This window comes from Pectinophora gossypiella, chromosome 8 (assembly GCF_024362695.1).
Source record: "Pectinophora gossypiella chromosome 8, ilPecGoss1.1, whole genome shotgun sequence".
NCBI classification, from domain to species: Eukaryota; Metazoa; Arthropoda; class Insecta; order Lepidoptera; family Gelechiidae; genus Pectinophora; species Pectinophora gossypiella.
The window spans coordinates 2,493,734-2,517,750 of record NC_065411.1 but is presented as its reverse complement, the minus strand read 5'-3'; the positions used below and the strand labels follow the sequence as shown (position 1 = coordinate 2,517,750).

Here is a 24,017-nt window from a genome sequence, read left to right as displayed (position 1 = left end):
AAAAAAGGCCTATATAATTGATTTCGTATTTTCTTAGTTCAAGTAAGAGATAAAATGTTTACGGTAAATATCAAAGATATTTGGTCTAAGACTATTACAAACTCAGAACTGTGGAGATGGACTGGACAAAATACTGTGGAGGCTGATATCTGCACACAGAAATGGCGGTGGATTGGTCAAACCTATGGAACACACGTCCCGAGCTCTGGCTCATCGAGACCTGGCGACCATCGGGATTTAAAAACTGGGCATGTCATGGGAGCAAGCTGAAAAAGGTCGCCAGGAGTGGAAATCTGTTATCCGAGTCCTACATCCCAGGGGATAAAAGGATTACAAGAAAAAACAATTATTGCTAGGTAACCCGCACTTGTTGGCGGTGCTTAGACTAATACTGGGTCCAACGGCTTAATGTGCCTTTCGAAAAACGGAATAATTTTGCTTTTCCCAACAATCAGGTGATATAGCCTCCATTCTTTCAACCAAACAAAGGATAGTTTCACAAAGTGATTTCGACAATGTACCCATCGGGAATTGAACCTACTGGCTGAGCGTGGCTGACGTCTTAACTCTCAAAACACACTAGGCCACTGAGGATATCAAACTCTTAAATGCATGCAAAAAAAAAATATGAGTACTAAATCTCCTTAGTAACAGATATATTGATTCCACGAAATGGAATCTTGATAGCAATCTTGTAGGAAATAGAAATGAAATAGGATTTTTAAATAAAATAAATAAATTTTTGGAACTCTAGACTTTACTCAAGGAAAAAACGTGTTAAATTTTATTTACACTTTTAGCACTTAGGACGGCTTTAGTGGACCAACGTAATACCTTTACTGTTTCTATTACAGATATTACCTGTCTGGGAAAAAAATGCTATTTATTTTCTTTTGGTAAAAAACGATCGTCTTACTTATTCGGACAACCGGCGCAAGCCTGCAAAGTCCTTACCGAACAAAAGACAGTCTCACAAAGTGATTTCGACAATGTTTCCATCGGTAATCGAACCCGGACCTCCAAAACTTGAGCCTAACGCTCTACCACTAGACCACGGAGGTCGGGCACGTTAAGCCGTTGGGCCCGGCTATTAGCCGTAAAAACACGTCCACCAACCTGCAGTGGATCAGCGTGGTGGAGTACTCCACACCCACTCCGATTTATCGAGGGTAGGCCTGTGCTCAGTAGTGGGAAGAATATAGGCTGTTTGAATGGCGACCACGTGTCGGACGACGCTCAGTGGGTAGGCCCGCTATAAGGTGGACCGACGATCTGGTGAAGGTCGCGGGAAGCCGTTGGATGCGGGCAGCGCGGGACCGATCGTCGTGGAGATCCTTGGGGGAGGCCTATGCCCAGCAGTGGGCGTCGTACGGCTGCTGATGATGATGATGATGATGATGATGTATATGTTTATATTATGTATGGTAAAGAAGAATAAATAGAAAAAGAAAATACAGTAAGAGAATTAAAAGGGAACTGGAATTATATTTCTATTTTAGGATGATTCTAGACTAAAGCCCTGTTTGGATGATTCTAGACTTAAGCCCTGATAGGACGATGCTAGACTTCTGCTTGTCAAACATAAGCCTATTATAAAACAAAGCGTAAATATTGTCAGATAAAATATACTAGCGCAAGTCATGCGGCGCTTGTGTCGCAGATTCCATTAAAATCAGTGGACTTCTTTCGTGGAATAGTCTATATTGAACCTGGTATTATTTTCAGAGAGAAAAAACTTTATTCAGTGTTGCAGTCTTAAAGAAAGATTGTGAACTACCTTTTCGTCCACGACTTCATTTGCATAACATGCGCGGTTATTATTAATAGTTTATTTCTTTATTAAAAACTATCCTGTATTCTTCCTTGGGTGTCAAACTATCTTCATAAAAAATAAATAAATATATAAACGTTTATTTTCTTGTAAACTGTGATTTCGTCATACCAAATTTCATGTAAATCGGTTCAATGGTTTAATCGTAAATAGGTAACAGACGGAAATAGTTACGTATGTATATAATACTAATTACTTTCGGAACAGAGGAAGACTTAGGACGTGCATGGAGTATATTGGAGATATTCTTAATAAATGTTCCGTACGATCTGCTCTGAACCGGCGTGAGTGTATGAAACGACTGATGTAGAGAGTGTAGAAACAATAGAAATGTGTCAGGTTCGAAGCAAATGGAATTCCATAGTCTCTGCTTAGCCCCACCCCACTTGCTTTGGTGGGAGGCGTGAGGTATGTGTGTATGTATATGTCGTGGCCAGATCTTAGAATTGATCATTTCATGAAATGATCATATGAAATGGTCATATTTCATGAAATAGCCAACTTAAGTTGACCATATCGTTGAAACGTCAACGTTTAATGATATTTCAAGCAACGTTAATGCAGGCGGTGTTCATGTTATGTGGTGCGAAAAGTCGATTAATTTCTTAGTTTCAAAATTATTTACGTAATCGATATGGAATATTGTACAATTACATCGATTCATCGATTATAATATCAATCATATATATTTTAAATATAATCGACACCATCGCCACTACCGGTGGATAATGTTACCAATTTTTCGTTATGATTGCCAACGTTTGGCCATATCATGAAGTAATCATACATTTAGTTGCTCATATCGTTAAACGTTTTGTGTTCATTGATCTGGCAAAACTACATCATGATGTGACCAATGAATGATATTCTATTTCATGAAATGATCGAGCACATCATGAAATGATCAATTTTAAGATCTGGCCACGACATATATTATATTAATTACTTACTCCTACGGCCCAGATTTCCAGACACAATTTTGAATGGACCTTGGGCCTTACAACCATAAGGTCTCAAGTCCATGTGTACAGGAAAACAATAAATATTTTGACCATTGTCGAGACTTACTAACGACAGAGTGTTTTCAAATGTCAAAACTAGTCGGTCAGGTTGTTTTAATTAAACTTGTTTGCAGGACATGTATTCCTGCACTTTAGGGCAAACTAGATAACAACCTACTTGAACTTCCGCCTCAAAGCCCACAATATATGCACGAACCGCGAAATTCACACAATGTGTTATTTTTTAATTAAATGTGGACAATGTAATTGTTTCCTTTCTAAAGATGGAGTTCAAACAAGCGAATGATGGTTCTATAAAAGAAAAACTGAGACAGATTATTTTGTAGGGAGGATTCCCCGGTACCGGACTTGCACCATCATCATCATCATCACCAGCCCATTAACGTCCCCACCGCTGGGGCATGGGCCTTCCCTATGGATGGATAGGGAGATCGGGCCTTAAACCACCACGCGGGCCCAGTGCAGATTGGTGGTTATTAACGACTGCTAATGCAGTCGGAACCCACGGCTTAACGTGCCCTCCAAAGCATGGAATCATCTTACTTTGTCGGACAATCGGGTGATTCAAGTCTGAAAAGTCCTTACCAAACAAAGGACAGTCTCACAAAGTGATTTCGACAATGTCCCCATCGGGAATCGAAGCCTGACCTCCAGATCGTGAGCCTAACGCTCTAACCACTAGACCACGGAGGTTGTTATTAATGATGGTTATTTGCCCCCAGGCGGTTGCGCCGACCAAGAGGACGCGCTGCGCCAGGAGCGGCGCATGTTGTGGCGTGCGCCGGAGTTCCTGCGCGACAACAACCCCCCTCCCCGCGGCTCGCAGAAGGGGGACGTGTACTCCTTCGGCATCATCTTGTACGAGATCTTAGGCCGGAGCGGACCGTGGGGAGATACCAACTTGACTAATGCTGGTAAGCTTTTAATTGGTATTTTTTATTTATTTGTATACAATAGAACAGACATAAGACAATGAAAACAGACAGCTTATCTCTAAGAAAGAGATTTCTTCCAGCTGATCTGTTTTTGTTTTTACCTTTGTTGGGTTTGCTCTTGGACCCAGACTTGCCCGAAGGCATTGACGAGGCCTAAGATGGAGCGAGCTCGCCCAGAAGGTGCCTGTTCACTCTGGCCTTGAAAGCACCCGGATTATATGCGTTCGGAAATACAGAAGACGGCAAAGAATTCCACTCCCTAGCAGTGCGCATAATGAAGGACGATGCGAAGCGCTTTGTGCGAATAGTTGGGATATCCACCAAATAGGGATGGAACCCAGCGGTACGTCTGGAAGTCCGAAGATAAAAGGGGGATGGTGGAATGAGCTCGTATAGATCGCGGGCACAATCCCCGAAGTGCAGTCTGCAGAATAATACTATAGTATAATACTATAGATAGACATACATACGCGTACAAATTTTATGAAATTACACGTACATCATACATCATTTTACATCATAAACACTAGAAGTGGTTTTGTTTCTAGGTTTAAAAAAAATATTTGCCTTTATTAGCACTTTACTTTTCACTTTTACCGTGTGCTAGAGCGCCTTTGTAAAACTTATTACGTAGTTACGAAGTCCGTCGTTAAAACTTTTAATTTTAACTCGTTTTTAACTCGTAAAATATGCCTGTGTCGCTAGGCCCAATATGAAAATATTACAGCACATACGCGACCCAAAAAGTACCACAACACCTAAGCGTTTACAGTAGACACTTATACATAAGAAATCAGAATCATCTATTCAACGTAATTATCGTGAATAAACTTGTTGAAGGTCAATGTAACATTTTTGAATTAACGTCATTTTGCAAGGTGTTATGGCTGAGGAGAAGAAATGACAAGAAACTGAAACAGCAACACATCTTTTAAATCAATGAGGGTATAATATATTACAAGTTATTTAATAACTAGAGGAACACATTCAATACCAGACATTTTATCATTTAGGTAATCATTAATCTTATAATCATATTATCAAACCTTACATGAAGACACGAATGTCATTATATAATAGGTACAATCTAAAAACTTTTTAACAAATATTACAAACTTCACAAGTAAATATTATTAATCATTACAAATAATTAAAACTATACTACTAAAACTAAAAAAAAAAACAAAAAGAAAAGTACACGTAAGTAACTATTAAAAAGCTCAATTAAAAGTGCTCCCTTTTACCACCTCTCGACCGAATGTGATCTTATAATAAGCTCTTTTATATAAAGTAAGCTTCACATGAGCTTTAAATTCATTTTCTGACAAAAAAACATTATTTGGTATTTTATTGTAAAAAAACCCCCATATACATAATCCCCAAAAAAATGAATTTAATTTACTTAATCTAGAATTTTGAATAGCAATTTTATTTTTATTCCTTGTATTGTAAGTGTGCCTTTCCCAGTTTCTCTGAAGGAGAATTACATTTGTACGTACATACATAATGTTTTCATAAATATATTGACTAACATAAACTCACGACTAGTAAGTATGGTTATTTTCCGCCCCGTGATAAGCATACTTATGATTACATTTGCCTTAATCTTACCATAATTCGTTTGCTTCCTCTATATTCGTCATTTGTTTCATACATTTATTTATTTAATCCTATCGCGGTTATTACACTCGGCATTACAAATCTACATCCAAGGCTGCAACAAAGTGTTAACGTCGGATATGTATTGTCTGATTCGTATATGCACGCCAGTTCAAACCAGCCAGATGTTTGCGGTACTAGGGTGGCCATTTTTATTGTATTGTCCTTTGTTGTCTGAATTATGAAATAGATATTTCTTATTATTGTGAACACCTGAGGTCGAAATAGGCACAAACCGCTATGAAATTTTCCCCGATAGACAGCGAACTATTCGAGATAGATAGATAAAATACTTTATTGAGTACAATGGACACAAAATACAGAGATAAGTACAACATATAAAGAAAAACACAATAGGCGGCGGAGATACTTTTTCCATATTCTTAGATATTTTTTCTCACACACTTACTAGAAAACATACATGTGGATTTCTATAACAATATTACCTACTACCCATTCGTGAAACAAGTTTTACAAAATTTCGTTTCGTATGAATTCCACATGTTATCAAAATTGTTTGTGCATTATCTAAATAAGTATATAAAAGGAGAAACTGACTGACTGACATATCAACGCACAGGCTAAACGGATAGGGAGATCGGCCTTAGACCACCACGCGGGCCCAGTGCGGATTGATGGTTATTAACGACTGCTAATGCAGCCGGGACCAACGGCTTAACGTGCCTTCCGAGGCACGGAGGAGCTCGAGATGAAAACTTTTTTTTGTGGTCACCCATCCTATGACCGACCTTTGCGAAAGTTGCTTAACTTCAACAATCGCAGACCGAGTGCGTTTACCGCTGCGCCACCGAGCTCCTCAATACCTGGGTAACTAGGGTACCCGCCTTTTTCTTTTGGATGATCCTGCTCAAAAGCCAGACCGAGCAGTCAAACCTACTGATTGTAGATTTAACGATTGTTAGCCTTGTCTACTTTAATTATCGAGGACATCAAAGACAAATTTAATACAGCCACGCATTATACGGATATCCATAACGTCATGTCACTTAGGATGACAGGAATCTAAGTAGATATCGAGCACTATGTTAAACATAATAATATCACCTTTTTTCCTTTTACCGTATTTCCTTATCCTTGCAAAGGAAAACCAAATTTATTACAACATTATTTTTAAGAGAAAAATCATTGTTTCTAACAGTAATAAGTTTGGGTTTCCTTAGCAAGGATAAGGAAATACGGTAAAAGGATAAAAAGGTGGGTCTATATAGGCTGGCATACTTTTCGATATGTGTATTTTTGATTCGCATACACACCATTTAACTAAAACTATTACGCATTATTTTCATTTGCCCTAAATTGTTAGACCTAAATTTTGTACATTTTTTATTTATCCTTCTTCTTTCCTTCCTTCCTTCCTAATATTGTATATCTACTGACCGCATTGACCCTATTCAATAGCCGAACAATGAAAGCTCAGAGCCCTTAAAAGTTTCCTCCGTGTCATTTGATGTTGGAATATTTTGTCTCTTTGATATTTAAGTCTATTGTTAAAATAGAGTATTGTCGCATTTCTATAAATAGTCAAAATGGAATGGAAATATACCGGTAATGTTTTTAAAAAACATACGCAGGCGCATTTTTCAATGAAGCGAAACGTAATAATTATTATAAATGCGAGAGTAACAAGGTCTGTCTAATACTTTTCGACGCTTACGGCGCCGTGTTGTAGGCATTTCTTTTTTTTTTGTGACTACCCAACCCTGACTACCCAAAAAACCCCTAGAAAATAATCAATGGTGTAATCGTCCCAACAACTGAATCATAGTGGGCCCAGTTACCCACTATCAAATTAAAAAAGAGCAAACTCGTCCCTGGGCCCAGTTTAAGACTGGGACGAGATGTCCCCTAACCCACTTATTGTAGATTTGACTTATTGTAGACTTCAACTGTGCCTATGGGTGTCTAGTCGTGCGTGTAACTTTGTATGGATTTATCTAACAGTGCGACTGTCGCGGGACGTCAGCGCTGCAACGATGCAACTAATTCAAACCGATAAAGGCGGTGTTCATGTGTTAGTAGACATCAATGGATTACTACAAGTCGATGAGACCTTACGCATAAAACCGCACTTCTAATCGCGTCGGTGCGTGGTATCTGAGAATCACCTTGGATTTATTATGTCAAATTCAATTCAAAATTCAAATGAAAAAATTTCTTTCGAACGTCTCATCCGCCTGAAATTACTGCAGCTTCTCACAATCTGTATAGCCGGGGAAAATAATCTGCAAGAAAAACCTCTGCACAGGGCATTAGACGTTCTTTAAAAAAACTTAAAATATTGTTATACAATTTAGTAGTGTGGCTGCCTAAGATCAGTTCCCAGACAGTTAATCTCATGAATATTTTCTAAATAATCACTAACCTAATAATAACCTCTTTTAAAACTTACTGTCCTAAAACTGACAGATGGAAAAACTGTTTCTAAAAATGTTAGTGTCTTTTTTGTTCATAATTAAGTATTTTTAGTACAATCATTACCACGTTTAAAGCTACATACATACATAAACGTGCGCCTACTTCCATCAGGGGTAAGCACAGCCTATGGAATTCCATTTGCTTCGACCCTGACATATCTACTTCCCTTGGGGATGCCTAAGAAAATGTTTAATACGATCTACTCTACCTACTACTCTACTAACCGGTGTGCGTATATAAAATGATGGATGAATGTGAAGGAATCAAGAGAAGTGTGTTGAAAAATAATTAAAATACATAATACTGGGTTCTTACCGCGTTATTATCAGGGACTCCCGATATTTCAACACTGTTGCAAGTACCATGATCACGGGACTACTGATGAAATTAGAGTGGAGTAGATAGTTCTATAATTTTCTAAGGACAAACATATCTGTCTACCCCCTTTCCCGCTTGTATTACATACATAACATAGCTGTCTATATTACATACATACATTTGATGTCGGAATGTTCTGAACCATCTGAACTCGCACCAAACTCACTACGACAAACCGCACTCACTGTGATAATAACGCGGTAAGTAAGAACCCGGTGTTATGTGTTTTATTAATTATGATAATAACCGCATAAACCTCAATGTTTAAAAATACTTTTCAAAATAAGAAGAAAATATTTCCCCAGAAATCATCGGTCGAGTGCGTCATCCGATCGGCGGCGTGCTATTCCGACCGCCGTTGGGTGGTCTGGCGGCCCGTCCAGCCGTGCTCGCCGTCCTGAACGCTTGCTGGAGCGAGCGACCCGACCGGCGACCCGATTTACGGCTCGTCAGGCTCCGACTCAAGGATATGCATGCTGGGATGTGAGTACTTTTATTCTTTTGTATTACACACAGCGATGCGATTCACCATCTATCACGTTAGTCTAACAGAAAGTTCTATGACGCGTAGGTACTTAATTCATCGTGCGATGGATGTACCTCTTACTACCCTAATTGGGATTCGATAGCGGTCAAGTATCGTTGATATGAACTCTGCGATAATCCTGCCTCGGCGACTATATAATATTATTATACTTGGAAGCAGTCATCGGGGTGGCGCGATGTGATCAAACACATAGGTTTCCATCGAAGTGTTCTTGACAACAGCGGGAGCGGCATGCGAGAGTTTTATCCAAATATCCACTAAATTCTCTCGCTTAGATGATAAGGTTCAGGAAATTTATACATAAATACTTTTAGTAATACAATCGGGTTGTTTTCTACCTTATTATACGATCATTACATCAGGAATCGACTTGATTGTATTAATATAATTATGTCTTCGAGTTCCTGGTTCGGTACGTACGTACTAGGTATAAAGGTGGTAGAAAATACTTACATTAAATCACCTGTATTATCATCATCATCATCAGCCGTTCGACGCCCACTGCTGGGCATAGTCACCTGTATAATCTTATGTAAAATAACCTAGTTGAATCGTCGCATAGACAGCTATTATTTCTTGGTAGATAAGTACTTTAGGAATCTGACTATAAATACCTACTTACCTCAAAAGCCACTTGTTTCTTGTTTGAACTTTCAAGCGCTGCCTGGGAAACACGTTCAATTTGAAATTAGGAACGTAACCTAATTTTGGTATTACACTGCTCTTACACGCACGACATAACTACTCAAGTACCTGTCGTTTACAAGACGTAGCAATTTCATGTATGTTCATCCCGTGAAGAGTATTAAGTACTTTTGAAATGTTCACTTACGTAGCCACTTTTGGGAAGACCTGCCTAAAGAAGTGAGATTCAGTTACGTAATAACGTCAACTTGATACCGTTCAAAAGTTTATTTGAATTCGATTACTTGCTCTGAATACATTCAACTGTAATTTAACGTGACAACAACAAAACATACTGTCATGCCTGTATCCTCAAAGCGGTAAGCAAAAGTGATACCAACTATGTTATGTTTGTACAGTCACTCCTCGCCAGGTATGTTTAAGTTCTATGTAATAGAGTCCGAGCCTATAGCCTCCAACAGCGAGACGTTTATAGGTTATTTATGTGAAGTGTATTAAACTATCGATAATATAACATTTCCTATGTCTCCGACTAAGGAAGCAAGCAGTTATAATAATCATTAGTATTAGTTTTGTCTTTATAGAACTCATCTGTGCTTAGGGAAACTCATCACTAATTGAACAACGCTCTTGTCGGTATAGCATTCTCCATGGTACTTTTTAGGGAAAATAGGGCAGTGGTTTCCCCTCTTGCCTTCCGCCCCGCAGTACTCTGTCTAACGCGAGTGATATGGCGCCCAGAGTAGTGTTCAAGTATCAGTCATTCCCGCTTCCTACCCTTTCCTACCACCCGGCGGCGCTCATTCATTCATCGAACACGCTCACTCAAATTTCCGAATCATTCATTCGCTTCTTGCTTCAACAACCGTGCGTGAGAGTGTCGGCCGACCAAACAAAATACAATTATCATCATAAAAGTGCACGCAGCCATCTGAATCATCATCTCTGAAGGCCCTCGTCGAGCAACGGTGTCCCCGGGGAAATAAATCTCCGTTTTGCAGCGCATCTGTTAGTTTTTCCCACCTTCCCTCTGTTACTTGTCTGTAGGATATTTTTGTATATTAACCGCCCTTTTCGCTCAAACAACCAACGCGACCTATGTTTACGTACACCACTGGAGCTATCAAAGCTATCTTTACCACAACACAAACAAGTAGTCTATTTCAAAGCCGCACTAGGACTCCTGTCCTCCGCCTCTGAATAGTACTAACAGTTACTGTTGTCTGTCAGGTTCAGGTTCCAGGTTACAGTCCCTGTGACCTCTCCCTTCCGTCCTGCATTGCAATACCGATGGCAAAGTCACAAAGAGAAAAATATTATTAAGTAACATTCTAAATGAGAGTTAATGTGAGTTTGGTGTTGATCTTGGTTACTACTTACTGATGTAAGTAAGTAGTCGTTACATGCGCCATGTCAGGGGCCTTTGGCAGCTCAATAGTAACCCTGATACCAGGGTTGATGAAGTTGGTAATCCACCTCATAACCCACACGATAGAAGAAGAATGAGAGTGAAGGAAAATATCTACTTTAAAACATTGTGACCTTAGGCATTTCTTTTACTTTAGATCTAGCGACCTTCAACTTTATCACTTTATTAACTAGAAAAAGTTTTGACCGTTTTGTCTCGTAGTTTTTTCTTTGAGTTCTTCTGTTTCCTGTGTTACTTGAACCGTGACTTACCGTGTTCAATTTAATCGCTATCTTGAGAAGTAAACTATATGTATACCTAAGAGTTTACTTGCTCATCTAATATAATTGTCGCAATAATATTTAATCGCTAATTATTATTTGTAACAAAACAGTTAGTCGCTCTGTAAGTTTTTAGTGGCCTCGAAAATAAGAAGCCTATATAATATAGCGGGATAGTACTTGTCCCTCTCTCTCTATTTAAGAGCTGCGCTCTTGTCGGTGGAGTAATCGCCATTCCTCTCTTCTTCCCGCCAAAGCCTTCACTTCCCGTTACGACACGACCTGCGCCTTCTCTTTTATTTGTTTCATAAATGTTATCCTAGATCTACCCCTTCCTCTCTTCCCTTCAATTTTTCCTTCTATAATGTTTGTTATAAATTGTTGCTTGTTTGTTTGTACTTAATAAAAATAAAATACAAAGAAAAATAAAATGCGTTAGCGCATTTTTGAAAAATCACACCCTGGTTTGTGATTTTTGTTAACAAAATCTCGTGAAGCTGAAGATGAAAAACGAATTTCCAAACAGTTTTTACCATGACTGTACTGTACACAAAAAAAATCGCGCGACGCCAAGCCACTCGCCGTAAAGCCACTCGCCGTCGCGGGAATTGCCGTTCGGGGAGTTGCTGTCAACGTGATAATTCGTGAAGTAAGAAATGTTGAAGAAAATCTCGTTAGAATATGATTTTTCAAAAAAGCGCTCACGAGGTTACAAAATATGCGCGAGCAAAGACCGGGTCTAGAAGCTAGTCAATAAGTCAAACAGACGCCAGATTCTTTTGTGTAGTATCCCTTCAATTGGTCACGTAGTTTTTGTTTGAAATGAAATATATTATATACATATTATATTTTTTTTATTATAATCCATTTAATCAAGAAATGTTATAATTCAGGGGTATATTATGAATCATTTTTTCACTCGACCTGGGTCGGCATTTTCTCCTTTCTCCCGCCCCGAGACCCTCAGGGAAAAGGTAGATCAGAGTCCCTCTCTATAAACATGGTGTTTCCTAAAACTTTTGTAAGTATGATTGTTGTGTGAATGGCGGCCTGTTTCTGCATTACGTGTACGTTTATATCTGCATCTAGTTGGCGGTAATATCTATGTAAACTTTTGGCTACTACTCCAGTCGCTCCTATAACTATATATATGGGTATATTATATTATATTATTTTTTTATATTATATTTTTTATAAAATATTATTATTTTTTATTTGTTTAGCTCCATGGTGTACTCAGGTGCACTGAGGAAGAAATTTATTTTATCTTTTATGTCAATTCCTGGAATCGAGACCAGAAATAAATTGTTCATAACTCGTATGTACCTTTAGAAGAAATATTAATACTTAATGTTTCGGATAGATGGCGCTAGTGTCGGCATACATTTTGTACCGAGTGAAAGCTTTCGACGCTTCCTATTTGTATGTAGCAAATCTACAATACACTCGAATGATCACGAATATCGAACAATTTCGCTCAGGTTGTGCTAACAGTACCTAACCACATATGGGCAACCGCAGTTGAAATTCTGACTAAATTCTATGTATTCAGTACCGTATTGATACAATAGATATTCAGTTAAACATAGCTGGCAGGGAGTGGGTGTGTACACGGAACAGAAGAAAAAGGTTGTTCTGTAGTTGAGGTCTGTTCCTTCTGTCGCCAACTCTTCAGTTGGACAACGACTGGCTGGCCCGGCCTGTCATGGAATAATATTTTTGTTTTATTTTTTGATACTTTTTTGTCCTGCTGTTGACTTTCTGCGGTGCTCCCATTCATATGGGATTCCTCACAAACATAACAAATACTTTATTGCACAAACAAGAAATACAAAATAAAAGAGAAAGAGTACAATAGGCGGCCTTATTGCTATGTAGAAATCTCTTTCAAACAAGCTTTAAGTATAGGAGATATTTAACATCCTTCAACTCTGATCATGTCTCCCTCTAAAATGATACCTTCCTTGTCTACAGGAAGACGAATATATTCGACAACATGCTCGCTATGATGGAGAAGTATGCGTCCAACTTGGAGACGCTGGTCGCGGCCAGGACCGAGCAGCTACTGCAGGAGAAGCGTCGGACTGATGACCTACTCAACCGTATGCTGCCGAGGTAAGATTGAGATTTCCTTGCTTAATATACAGGGTGTTACTGATACCGCACCAAGCACGTTTATTGCCTGTAAGTGAAATGTAAAGACCGGCAGAGTTCTAACAATGTTGTTGGATAATTATTTGGGCAACGGACTGATCGCCTGTTGTGCCACTTTGATAATGAATCACTTTTTTTTGACGTGACTTATTGTAGATTTGCCGCAGATGGCATTAACTACTTGGCCAGACAAATGGGGAGCGCTGAAGGCTCTCACCCGGTACAACGTTTAAGACAAGAGGCGTGAGTCTGCCCAGTTGGGCGCGAACCTCTGCTCAGGGCGTCGTCTTGAGAGAGAAAAATATTTGAAAGAATTAATCGACCCTAGTGGGTCGATAGCGATAAGCGGATTGAGGGAAATTGTCGACCACGCCGGCGAGGTCGGTATCGGGGTTTATGAATCACACCCGATATTAGGACTCAGTACTAAAAGTGGTTGAAAATTGTCTCCTGATTACTTTTGATTCTGCCCCATTAGGATTAAGTACTTGAGATTTTGTATGAATGTGGTATGTATGAAAGTGTAGGTAATTGAGTAAGATAATATGAGATGAACGAGTAAAAGAGAGACAGGTACGTGAGATAGATGCAAGATACGTGTGTGAAAGAGAAAAGACATGAGTGAAGACGTATTCGGTTAAACAGAGTGGGAGAGCGAGAGGTATGAGAAGGAAAGAGACAAGAAGAATGGAGGATGACCTAGTGCGCGTCGTTGTAGGCTTTCTTTTCATTTTCTCTTATTTGAGTTTTATATTCTGTGCTGTTAAAACATTTTAACATAATAATAGTGGGTTATAAAGACAGCTCCCTATCACATGTACGTAAAATCTGCAAAAGTATTCGTCGTAATTCTTACATACTTTCTTTCAATGATATAAAACACATGCTGGCTTATTTCACATAAAAATTCTATAGAAAATACACAAATATATAAAACCGCTCCCTTAATATCCTTTAGAAGAGGGTTTTTATCACATCATCGTAAAAGGATTGTAAAAAACATATCTTAACTGTATGGGTTTTGGCACAATTTTATTTCCTAGTCACTTACATAAAAGTCGAAAAGAGGGTCGATAGCAATAAGAATAAAAAATCCACATCAAATTCCTGTGATTTACTGAAGTGGTCGTCAAATAGGAGTCCTTCATCATCTCCCTAGCATTATCCCGTTTCTCACCGGGTCCGCTTACATAACCTGAAGATTTGATAGGTTCTTGAACGCGTAAATACCTCATTCATATTAATTTGTATGATCAACGGAGATTTTATAACCGGACAAATATAGTGAATACCATCAGAGGCAAATGTACGTACATATTATTTACCACGCCAATGTCGCCGCTTTGCGATTCCTAGTATGTTGCGGGCTGAACAGGACCATAGAATAAATAATAATAATGTATAGTACGGCAAGTGTCCGCTCCCCGCCAGCGGCTGAGCTAGGTTTACCTCACCCCCTCGGTCTTACTTTAGTCTTCAATCGTATGGGCGTCAGACGTCAATTATATAATGCGATAATTTCAAATGTGTAGTGTCGGCGTAAAACAAGGTTTTGTATGAAGTGTCCGGGGCGTGATAGGGCCTTATTCGGATTAAACCGCGGCTCGAGACACGACCATGAAATTTCTAATCAAATTGCAGTCGGATGTAAAATTACTTATATTTTATAATTACTCAAGTTCAAGGGTTACGCGAAGAGGAAAGAGAACGAGTAAGAAAGTATATCAGTCTTACTAGTAAAATAAGTTATTTCACAGCTCACCGCAACTTAATTAAGAAATGAACAGCGTGAAATAACATACAAGGAAAATGGTACAGTATGCAACGAAACACTAAAAAATATGTAGCAAAACGAAACTGAATATGTATTTTGTATAACGAATTTTGTATAACCAAGTAGTTCGGTAACAAACAAACTTTGATAAAATATTACAAAACACTTAGTGTTACTTAGTACTTAATACAAAGTTAAGAAGAATACAAAGTTCAGTACTCACTGTTTTAAGAACAATTAAATAAGTACCAAAGTTTTGTTAAATATTTATTTTCAGTGAAGTCGTTTTTACATTTTTATCTTGTCATGATTTTGTCACAAACATTTTCTTACTAATGTCGTCTGAAGTTCGTGTTGCATTTATTGTGACCATACCAAATAAAAAACCTTTTTATACAAAGCAATGATAACGCCTGCTTGGCATCTTGATTAGACTTTATTTCGTTCTTGTGATTTGTAAAATTTTACGTAAAATTGCGGATCAGATCCTTGTGATTTGTTAAATTTGAGGCAAAATTTCTGATCAGATTCTTATGATTTGTAAAATTTGAGGTAAAAATAGCTGATCCCGTTAATGATGTGGAAGCAGATATTTTGGGAGACACGTCGTAGATCCAATATTAATAACCCTGATTTCGTATATTTCAGTTCTTTACGCTTCATGAAAGTGTGATGAACATCCCCTTCCTTTTTATATTTATTGAAAGTGCCGCGTGAAATCGTAGACCTTTGATATAAATTTATTCGCATGGAAACGAGCTGTTTGGGTGAAATTGCGAGTCGACTAGCAGACATGACTTACGCTTTACTTAATCTCTATCAGATGGGCTGACTCATAAGTCACCAGACGAAGTGATGAATCATATTATGAGGGTTAAACAGGTTGAACTACCTCTAGCTGCACCGCATAGCACTTTCCTATGCTTCCATACTTTTCTATCATTCAGAACCATCATTAATTTGCTAGAGCGATATAATGCGACCGCACGAGAGACGTTCTAGCAAATGACGACGGTTCAGAGTGACAGAATAGGATAGAAGCAAAGGAAAGTATCGAGTTAACGTCTCGTTCACACATTTGCATATGAAAAGGATGTCAGTCACACAAATGATGTTAATAACTAGGTATACATTGGTGCTAATTCCTGTAAACACCATCTAATTTTATTTTAAGTTATATCTGTCATTTTCTTATCCGCCGAAAAGGAAAGGGACGGGTAATCGACAAGCATAAAATTTATAGAACACACGTCAATTTTAAGCACAAATCTAGAACAACCGTCTAAAAATTTTACATTGGCCAATAACCCGCCAGAATTATGTTGACAGCACACGTCAAACGGTTTGCATACCAGTGAGATACCTTTTTGATTCCCTGGGTTATTCATTAATTTACTCATTCTTTCTAAAATTAAGAACTGTCAATCATCCGCCCCTTTCCTTTTCGGCGGATAAGAAAATGACATGTATAACTTAAAGTAAATAGGATGTGTCTGCAGGAATCGGGGCCATTTTCTCATTTCTTATGAAAATAGGTCATCATCATCAATTTAAGAGCCACGCTCTTGTCGGTGTAGCATTTTCCATTCCAGTCTATCAAAGGCCAATTCCTTGACTTCCCTATAAGACACGACGTTAACCTTTTCTTTAATCTGTTCCATGTAAGCTCTTCTTGGTCTTCCCCTTCCTCTCTTTCCTTCTAGCTTTCCTTCTATGATGTTTTTAATGAATTCGTCGTGTCTTATTAGGTGTCCAATCATCTTGCCCAATGAAAATAGGTACCTATCTGTTTTTTTCTTTTTATATTATTTCTTTCTATATTTCCTTTCGAGTGCGACATCTTGCAAAAATTGCGGATCTCCCGGTAGTCGCGTATACCAAGGACCTTATTTCATCGCGTCGCGTCGCGCTTACATAGCCTGCTGTATAGATAGCTATGTCCGTTTAGTACATATTATATCCTCGTTTCAGTTTCGAAGATAGGGTTTTATTAAAAGGACATTATCTTTGACTGGGTGATTAATTTTGATGTGTTTGTTATTGTTGTAGGACGGTGGCGGAGGCCTTGAAGAGAGGCGAGCGGGTGCAGGCTGAGAGCTTCGACTGTGTCACCATCTACTTCAGCGACATCGTCGGTTTCACCCGGCTGGCTGCCACTAACACGCCTATGCAGGTTAGTCGAACAATCCAGGAAGTCCTAACAGAGGTGAATAGAAATCCATGGGAATAACCGCCTGGGAACCAATATTAGGTAGCCAATTTACTGAAATCGTATTAAATATATTTTGTTTTCTTTAAAAACTTCTAGGGCTCTGTGCCGAGGTTTTTATTGCAGCTACTTTTTGCTGGTTGTGAGCAGCTGCAGTAGTTTTAGACGTTTGCCAAAAAATATTTATGAAAAAAATGGCGATTCAAAATGTAACTATGTTACGTAATGAATATATATTTTTGAGTTTGAGCTTAAACTTTGAATACTTACCTACAATAAGTGATTATAATATTTCAATACAGAAAGTTTTTCAATACCTTCAATGCTCGGTACTAGTTAGATCTGTCAAAGTACAGCCAGCGTTGTGACGTTTATTTGTGATACCCAGTAATAAAATTAGGTAGGTATTTAAATTAAATAAAAGATTCTGTCTACAAATGAGCAGAGTTACTGCTATGTTGACTACAGCTAGGCTTCCCCTCACTGTCAGGGGTCTCGACAAGGCTTGGCAATGGCTGGCAGGCTGTGATTGGCTGAGGCACACTGTTATATTATATCATAGTGATGTACAGTCATGAGCAATATAATGTACCCACTTTAGGACTCTGTCGCAATAACATATTTGACATTTAGTGAGACTTAACAGTTCAATTTGTCAAAAAAGTTAATGTGACATGGTACCAAAGTGTATACATATTAATGCTCGTGACCGTACGAGTCGAGATTAGCCGCTCTTCTTCTTCTATCGTGTGGGTTGTGAGGTGGATTACCAAATCCCAGTGGATATACACTTTGTGATCCCTAATTTGGTTAGAACATTACAGGCTGATCATCAAATTGTGCAAAAAGTAAGATGATCCGTGCTTCGGAAGGCACGTTAAGCCGTTAGTACCGGTTACTACTTATACTGATGTAAGTAAGTAGTCGTTACATGAGCCATGTCAGGGGCCTTTGGCGGCTTAATAATGACCCTGACACCAGGGTTGGTGAGGTTGGTGATTCGCCTCACAGCCCTCACGATAGAAGAAGAAGAAGAATGGAGTTTGGATTCTAATCGAACATGCCGTCTTACGACTTCAACCCAACAGATTTATTTATAGCGGAGGGGAAGGAAAGTCAAGATGAAGCGGTAATAACCAGGCAACTTCCTATTTATGTCCGCTTGGGCATCCTCGTTGAAAATCAAAATAGAATATTTTCTTTCGCTGAAGATGCATTCGTGCGAAAAGGGCAGATTGCTTGTTTACTATAACCTACCCGTGATTGCAGGAATCTAATCGATTAAATCAAAAATAACCCATTGAAGCATCATCTCCTTAAAGGTGGGCACTGACCGGTGATATGAGGCGTACTGTACCATTCGCAGCGAGCATGATAGGTTACGTCATGTGCTTAAAGGTGGGTACTGACTGGTGTTACGAGGCGTAATGTAATGTGTTACACAGCGAGCGTTCGTGCTGTTAGTACAGGAAAATAAGGCGCTCGTAGCGACCATAACACCACCTCGTAACACCAGTCGGTACCCACCTTTACATTATCCCGTTTTCACGGGGTCCGCTTACCTAACCATAAGTTTTGACAGGACCGGTTTTTACAGAAGCGACTGCGTATCTGACCTTCCAACTTGCGAAGGGAAAGCCAGCCTAATACAGGTTAGGTCACATACGTTCGAAAATGCATTTCTCGGAATGAATTTGGGTTTCTTCACGATGTTTTCCTTCACCGCTGAGCACGTAATAATGATCCAAGCATAAATGGTTTAGGCATGTGCTGGATTCGAACCTGCGACCTCAAAGTGAGAGGCAAGCGTTCCACCAACTGAACTACCATGACTTTTTATTAAGCAACTCATCTATAAACAAGCAATATTTCTATTTGGCATTTGTTCAACATTACGCACTTATTCTAAATGTGCAAATGTCAAATAGCGATATTGCTTTAGAGATATAGCGATATTGATTTTTAGACCAACTGTAGACTTAAAAGTTTTTCATAACTGTGTCAATTGATCTTATTATAAAAGGTTAATTTTAGTTTATAATACCTACCTGACCTACTTATATTGAAAATAACTCTCGTGCATTTTATACGAGTGTAACTAAGTGTACTTACCTAACTATTTTTATTTAAATCACGAGAAAATATGGTCGCTTCATTTAATATTTGTTTTCTTTTTTTATGTAAGTACTCTCGTAAACTAGGGTATTCGTTCGAAGTTCGTTCATTTTCCAAGTCGATCTCTCGATACTCGAGGGGCAGAAGAACTTTCCAATTAGTCGGTTTGCTATTGAGATGTGTCCCGGAACTACGGGTAAGATGACCTTGTTAGTATCGCGGTCATGGTATTTATACCTTGCGGTCATGGTATTTATGCAGTATTTATACCTTCATACACATGGATACGTGCCACACATACGGTACCGGGACGGTTATCCGGCCAAGTAGTTAATGCCATCTGCGGCATATCTACAATCATCATCATCATCATCAGCCCATTAACCCCCACTGCTGGGGCACGGGTCTTCCCTATGGATGGGTAGGGAGATCGGGCCTTAAACCATCACGCGGGCCCAGTGCGGATTGATGGTTACTAACGACTGCTAATGCAGCCGGGACCAACGGCTTAACGTGCCTTCCGAAGCACGGAGGAGCTCGAGATGAAAACAATAAGTTACGTAAAATATCATCATCATCATCAATTTAAGAGCAACGCTCTTGTCGGTGCAGCATTTTCGCCATGCTACATTTTTAAGGAAAAATAGGGCAGTGGTTTCCCTCTTGCCTTCCGCCCCAAAAAATAATAATAATAATAAAAAAAACGTACGTAAATTATAAAAAATATAAAAAGGTACCTTGACGAAAATTAGCTATTTTATAAGTACATAATATCGTTAAGTAAAATTTTATAGGTAAGTTAAAGTTTTTAAGACGTTTTTATTTACGCACTTAGCCTTACCAGCACTGAAGCAACGTGGTGGAGTATCTCTATACCCCCTCCGGTTGATTGACGGGTGGCCTGTGCCCAGCAATGGGACGTATTTAGGCTATTTTTGTTTATGCCATGTATAAATCTTAAGGTCGGCGTATAAGGGACGTTTCGGGTCGGTTTTTTGTTTGTAATGGCTGAGTTTGTACGTACGCGTTGACATAGAAATCCTACCCGCGTGCAATATACACAGGCCGGGTTTCCACAGACGCGGAGATGAGCGGAGAAGAGCATTAGGTAGATAAAATAAAAAAAAGAGAGAAAGGGGTACAGCTAGGAGAACATATATGGAACAAATAAAAGAGTAGGTGCAGGTCGTGTCGTATGAAGAGGTGAAGGATTTGGCGGAAAGGAGAGAGGAATGGCGATCAGTCCACCCACAACAGCGCAGCTCTTAAATAATAATGACAGAGAGGGAGGTTAATAAAGTTCATTATTATTAAACTAGACAGCAGGATAGAATCTCAATATCAAGACATTTTCTGTTAATAATTTATTGTTTTTAAAGTTCAATTATTATTTTAATGTCAAATACTTTCATAAGCGAGTTCAATCAATTTATCGAAGAAATGAAGTTTGGAAAAGTTACGGCAAATTTAATTCTTATTTGAAATATCTTATTTGAAATGTCACTTAACTGTTCTATAGAAGTAAATTGGTGTCGTGCTCTGTCGCGGCGGCGCGGCGCTACTTCCAATTCAGTTGGAGAGAATATAGGTACAGGGTGTTCGAGACCGTAACGAAAACTTCGAGGAATGATTTATGACCATGATTCTGAATTGATAAGTGGAATTGATAATACTGCTGCTTCGTCCTCACAACTGAATATGTGAAACATTCTGTCGGCGGATTGTTCGTAGTTGAACAGTTGTGTCGTCGAATCACCCACAAATGAAAGGTTCTGTGGGTGAACCGTTCGACGGAGAAGCGACTGTCGGACATAAGTTTCAGACTCGGGAAGAAATTCATAGTCAACTAGAATATTCGGCTATGAATTTCTTCCTGAGTCTGAAACCTATGTCACCTATGTGTCGGGGACAGACAGACGTCTGTCCATATGACTCCATGTCCATTATGTCCATATGACCGTGACTGTCTAGTCACGCCGAATATTCTAGTTGACTATGAATATCTTCCTGAGTCTTGAAACCTATGTCATCTATGTGTCGGGGACAGACAGACGTCTGTCCATATGTCTATCTTGCACTTAACGTGTCATTCATTCCTTATTTGTACAGTGTGTAAACAGTACCGAAAACGAAAGGGATGATTCAGACCGTAATTCTAAGTTAATATCAAGTGGAATTTCATGTCGGAAAAATCATGAAAATGTTAGTGTTTTTTTTGTTCCATACTTTTGCAACGGTAATCTCCACTTGATTAAACTAGGAATCATGAGCTGAATTGTCTCTCTATGTATTCGGTACGATGTCACTCCGGCCAAGTAGTTAATGCCATCTGCGGCAAATCTACAATAAGTCACGTCAAAAAAAAGGTACGATGTCAATAAACACCCTGTATATATAATAATGTTCTTACTCAATAATTTACTCGTAAACTAAAATTTTACACTAGAATCGATATCATCGCTGTTCGAATTTTGAATATTTTCAACTTCGAATTTTGAAAGAGAATATTAAATATGAAAATTCTAACTTTGATATTTTACACAAAATTCCACGTCAGCGATAAAGCTCAATTGTGTTCATGAAATTCTTGATCCACTTAAAAGGCGCAACGCCAAGGAAAATTACATTAATAAAATGGAAAAATAACTGTACGTAACAAAATTCATCCGATCGCGAAAAATCTGTCGCGACACTGGCTTGCAAAATGAAATTCACTTAGAATTATTATAATATTTTTTTTTTTGCTATCCGAGTGACCTTTAATGTCCTTGGGTGTTAGCAAATGTCCCTTCGGACTTGACGTTGGAAGGATCAAATCTTGTCAAACCTAATCACATCAAGCGCGATAATAACCCAACTTCAAAATCAAAAATATCTTTATGTAGGTATTGAATCGTCAATTTTTACGTAACACACACGCGACACGCGTTTGTCGCATTTTACGCGACAAGTTAACAACTATCGTTTACAAAGTAGCAAAACTAGCGACAAGAAATTGAAGTTAAACGAATGAAAAGTCTGGTTTTGACATAAGATAACGTGATGTCAAGTGATTCACTTGAATGTCAATTTCACAAGCAAAACATTTTCATTCAAGTCGGCTAGCCTTCGTTATTCCTTAGTCGACTTCGGACCTTTTGTGTTTCCAAAGTGGGAACATAAAAAGGCGCAAATGTTATATAAAAAGAGATTTACAACCCAGCGCTTAGGCAAATAGGATCAGAGTAGAAGATAGGACACTTCGAAAAAATAGCAGTTAGTGTCCTTACTATTTAAGAGTTTTTACAACAGGAACATTCCCACTTTGGAAACATTATCGAGAACAACACATCACTGCTTCCGGCGTTTTACTGTACCTACATTTGGGTCTATTTCAATCAACTCCTTGACGGATTTCCTTACCGGAAGTCTTCCGGCAGGCTACCTACATCATATTTGAAGTTTTATTTGTATTAAGTAGAAATGTGCCGACTATGGTTATGGCTGATTAGTTGGCCTATTATACAGCCACTATTATGAAGGCAAATCCACGGAATAGAAGAAAGTGGATGGAGAGATCCTTTCGCACATTTTGTATGAGAACCGCTGCCGCCGGTTAAACCCGTCTCTTTTACTACTCTTGCAAACAGATAACTAGGCACTTTTTTAGGTGATGGGCTGCAATTTTATTTCGGCCAAGTAGTTAATAGCATTTGCGGCAAATCTACAATAAGTCACGACAAAAAAAAAGCTGCAATTTTATCATTACTTTTCGTTTGATATACGAAGGGATCTCCTTTATGATTTTTTGCCCTGCAGGTTATAATTTACAAGACAAACTATCGCGGAGCTTCGTGCGTTGTAAATTTCAGTGAGCACTCCGCAAACTTGTTTGTATGAACTATTTGCTTATACATACGCGTTACGCGCTTACCCCTTCCAACCTCTTCCTTCTATTCCATGGAACATATTGTCACTATCTTGAAGGAAAATACTGTTTCTGAAGTTGGATATGTATATGAGAGCGTGACGAGCGTATATATAACATCAGCTATTTATTATTGTTATTTATAAAACTGGTTACCAGCAGGCTTAACAACGTAAGCGCGCGACTCTTTCTCGCCTCGACATACGTCACCCGTCACTCACTCACAGTACTGTACAGAAAGAGACAGATGGTCTCTGTCGCGGCGAGAAAGAGTCGCGTACTTACGGTGCTAAGCCCGCAGAGGTTTTTGACTGATGTTTGTAACATACTGTATGAAAATTATTAATATATTGTTTTCCATCTTCAACAGGTTGTGGAAATTCTGAATGACCTCTACACGTGCTGTGACGCCATTATATCGTACTACAACGTCTATAAGGTAAACATACCCATCTTCCTACTTTACAGTTGGCTAGAAGCTTAATAAATAGTCACAAGACAAATTGGGTCGCGTACTAGGTTCAAGATAAATTATGAAATTCTGATTACTATATAAAGACAGATCTAGAACTATCGAAAAATATTTTCTTTTTTCTTTTTAACTTATTTATGAATTTTAATCCAGAAAAACTTAATAAGTTTTTTCTATGACGTCACACTGTTATTTCATACAAATTCCATAGTAATTTTGTATTTTGACGTTTAGCAAAGGGTAA

The 24,017-nt window shown here is 38.7% G+C and overlaps 1 protein-coding gene across 1 annotated transcript in view; it reads left to right on the top strand.

Moving 5' to 3' along the window:
- The window catches only part of LOC126368851 (guanylate cyclase 32E-like), a 182,808-nt gene that overhangs the window by 144,627 nt on the left and 14,164 nt on the right, over positions 1 to 24,017 (top strand). Inside the window, exons 14-18 of the mRNA XM_050013027.1 lie at positions 3,576 to 3,767; positions 8,567 to 8,744; positions 13,117 to 13,257; positions 17,120 to 17,243; positions 23,672 to 23,740. Coding sequence (XP_049868984.1) covers positions 3,576 to 3,767; positions 8,567 to 8,744; positions 13,117 to 13,257; positions 17,120 to 17,243; positions 23,672 to 23,740 — 704 coding nt within the window. The remainder of the gene's footprint in view (positions 1 to 3,575; positions 3,768 to 8,566; positions 8,745 to 13,116; positions 13,258 to 17,119; positions 17,244 to 23,671; positions 23,741 to 24,017) is intronic.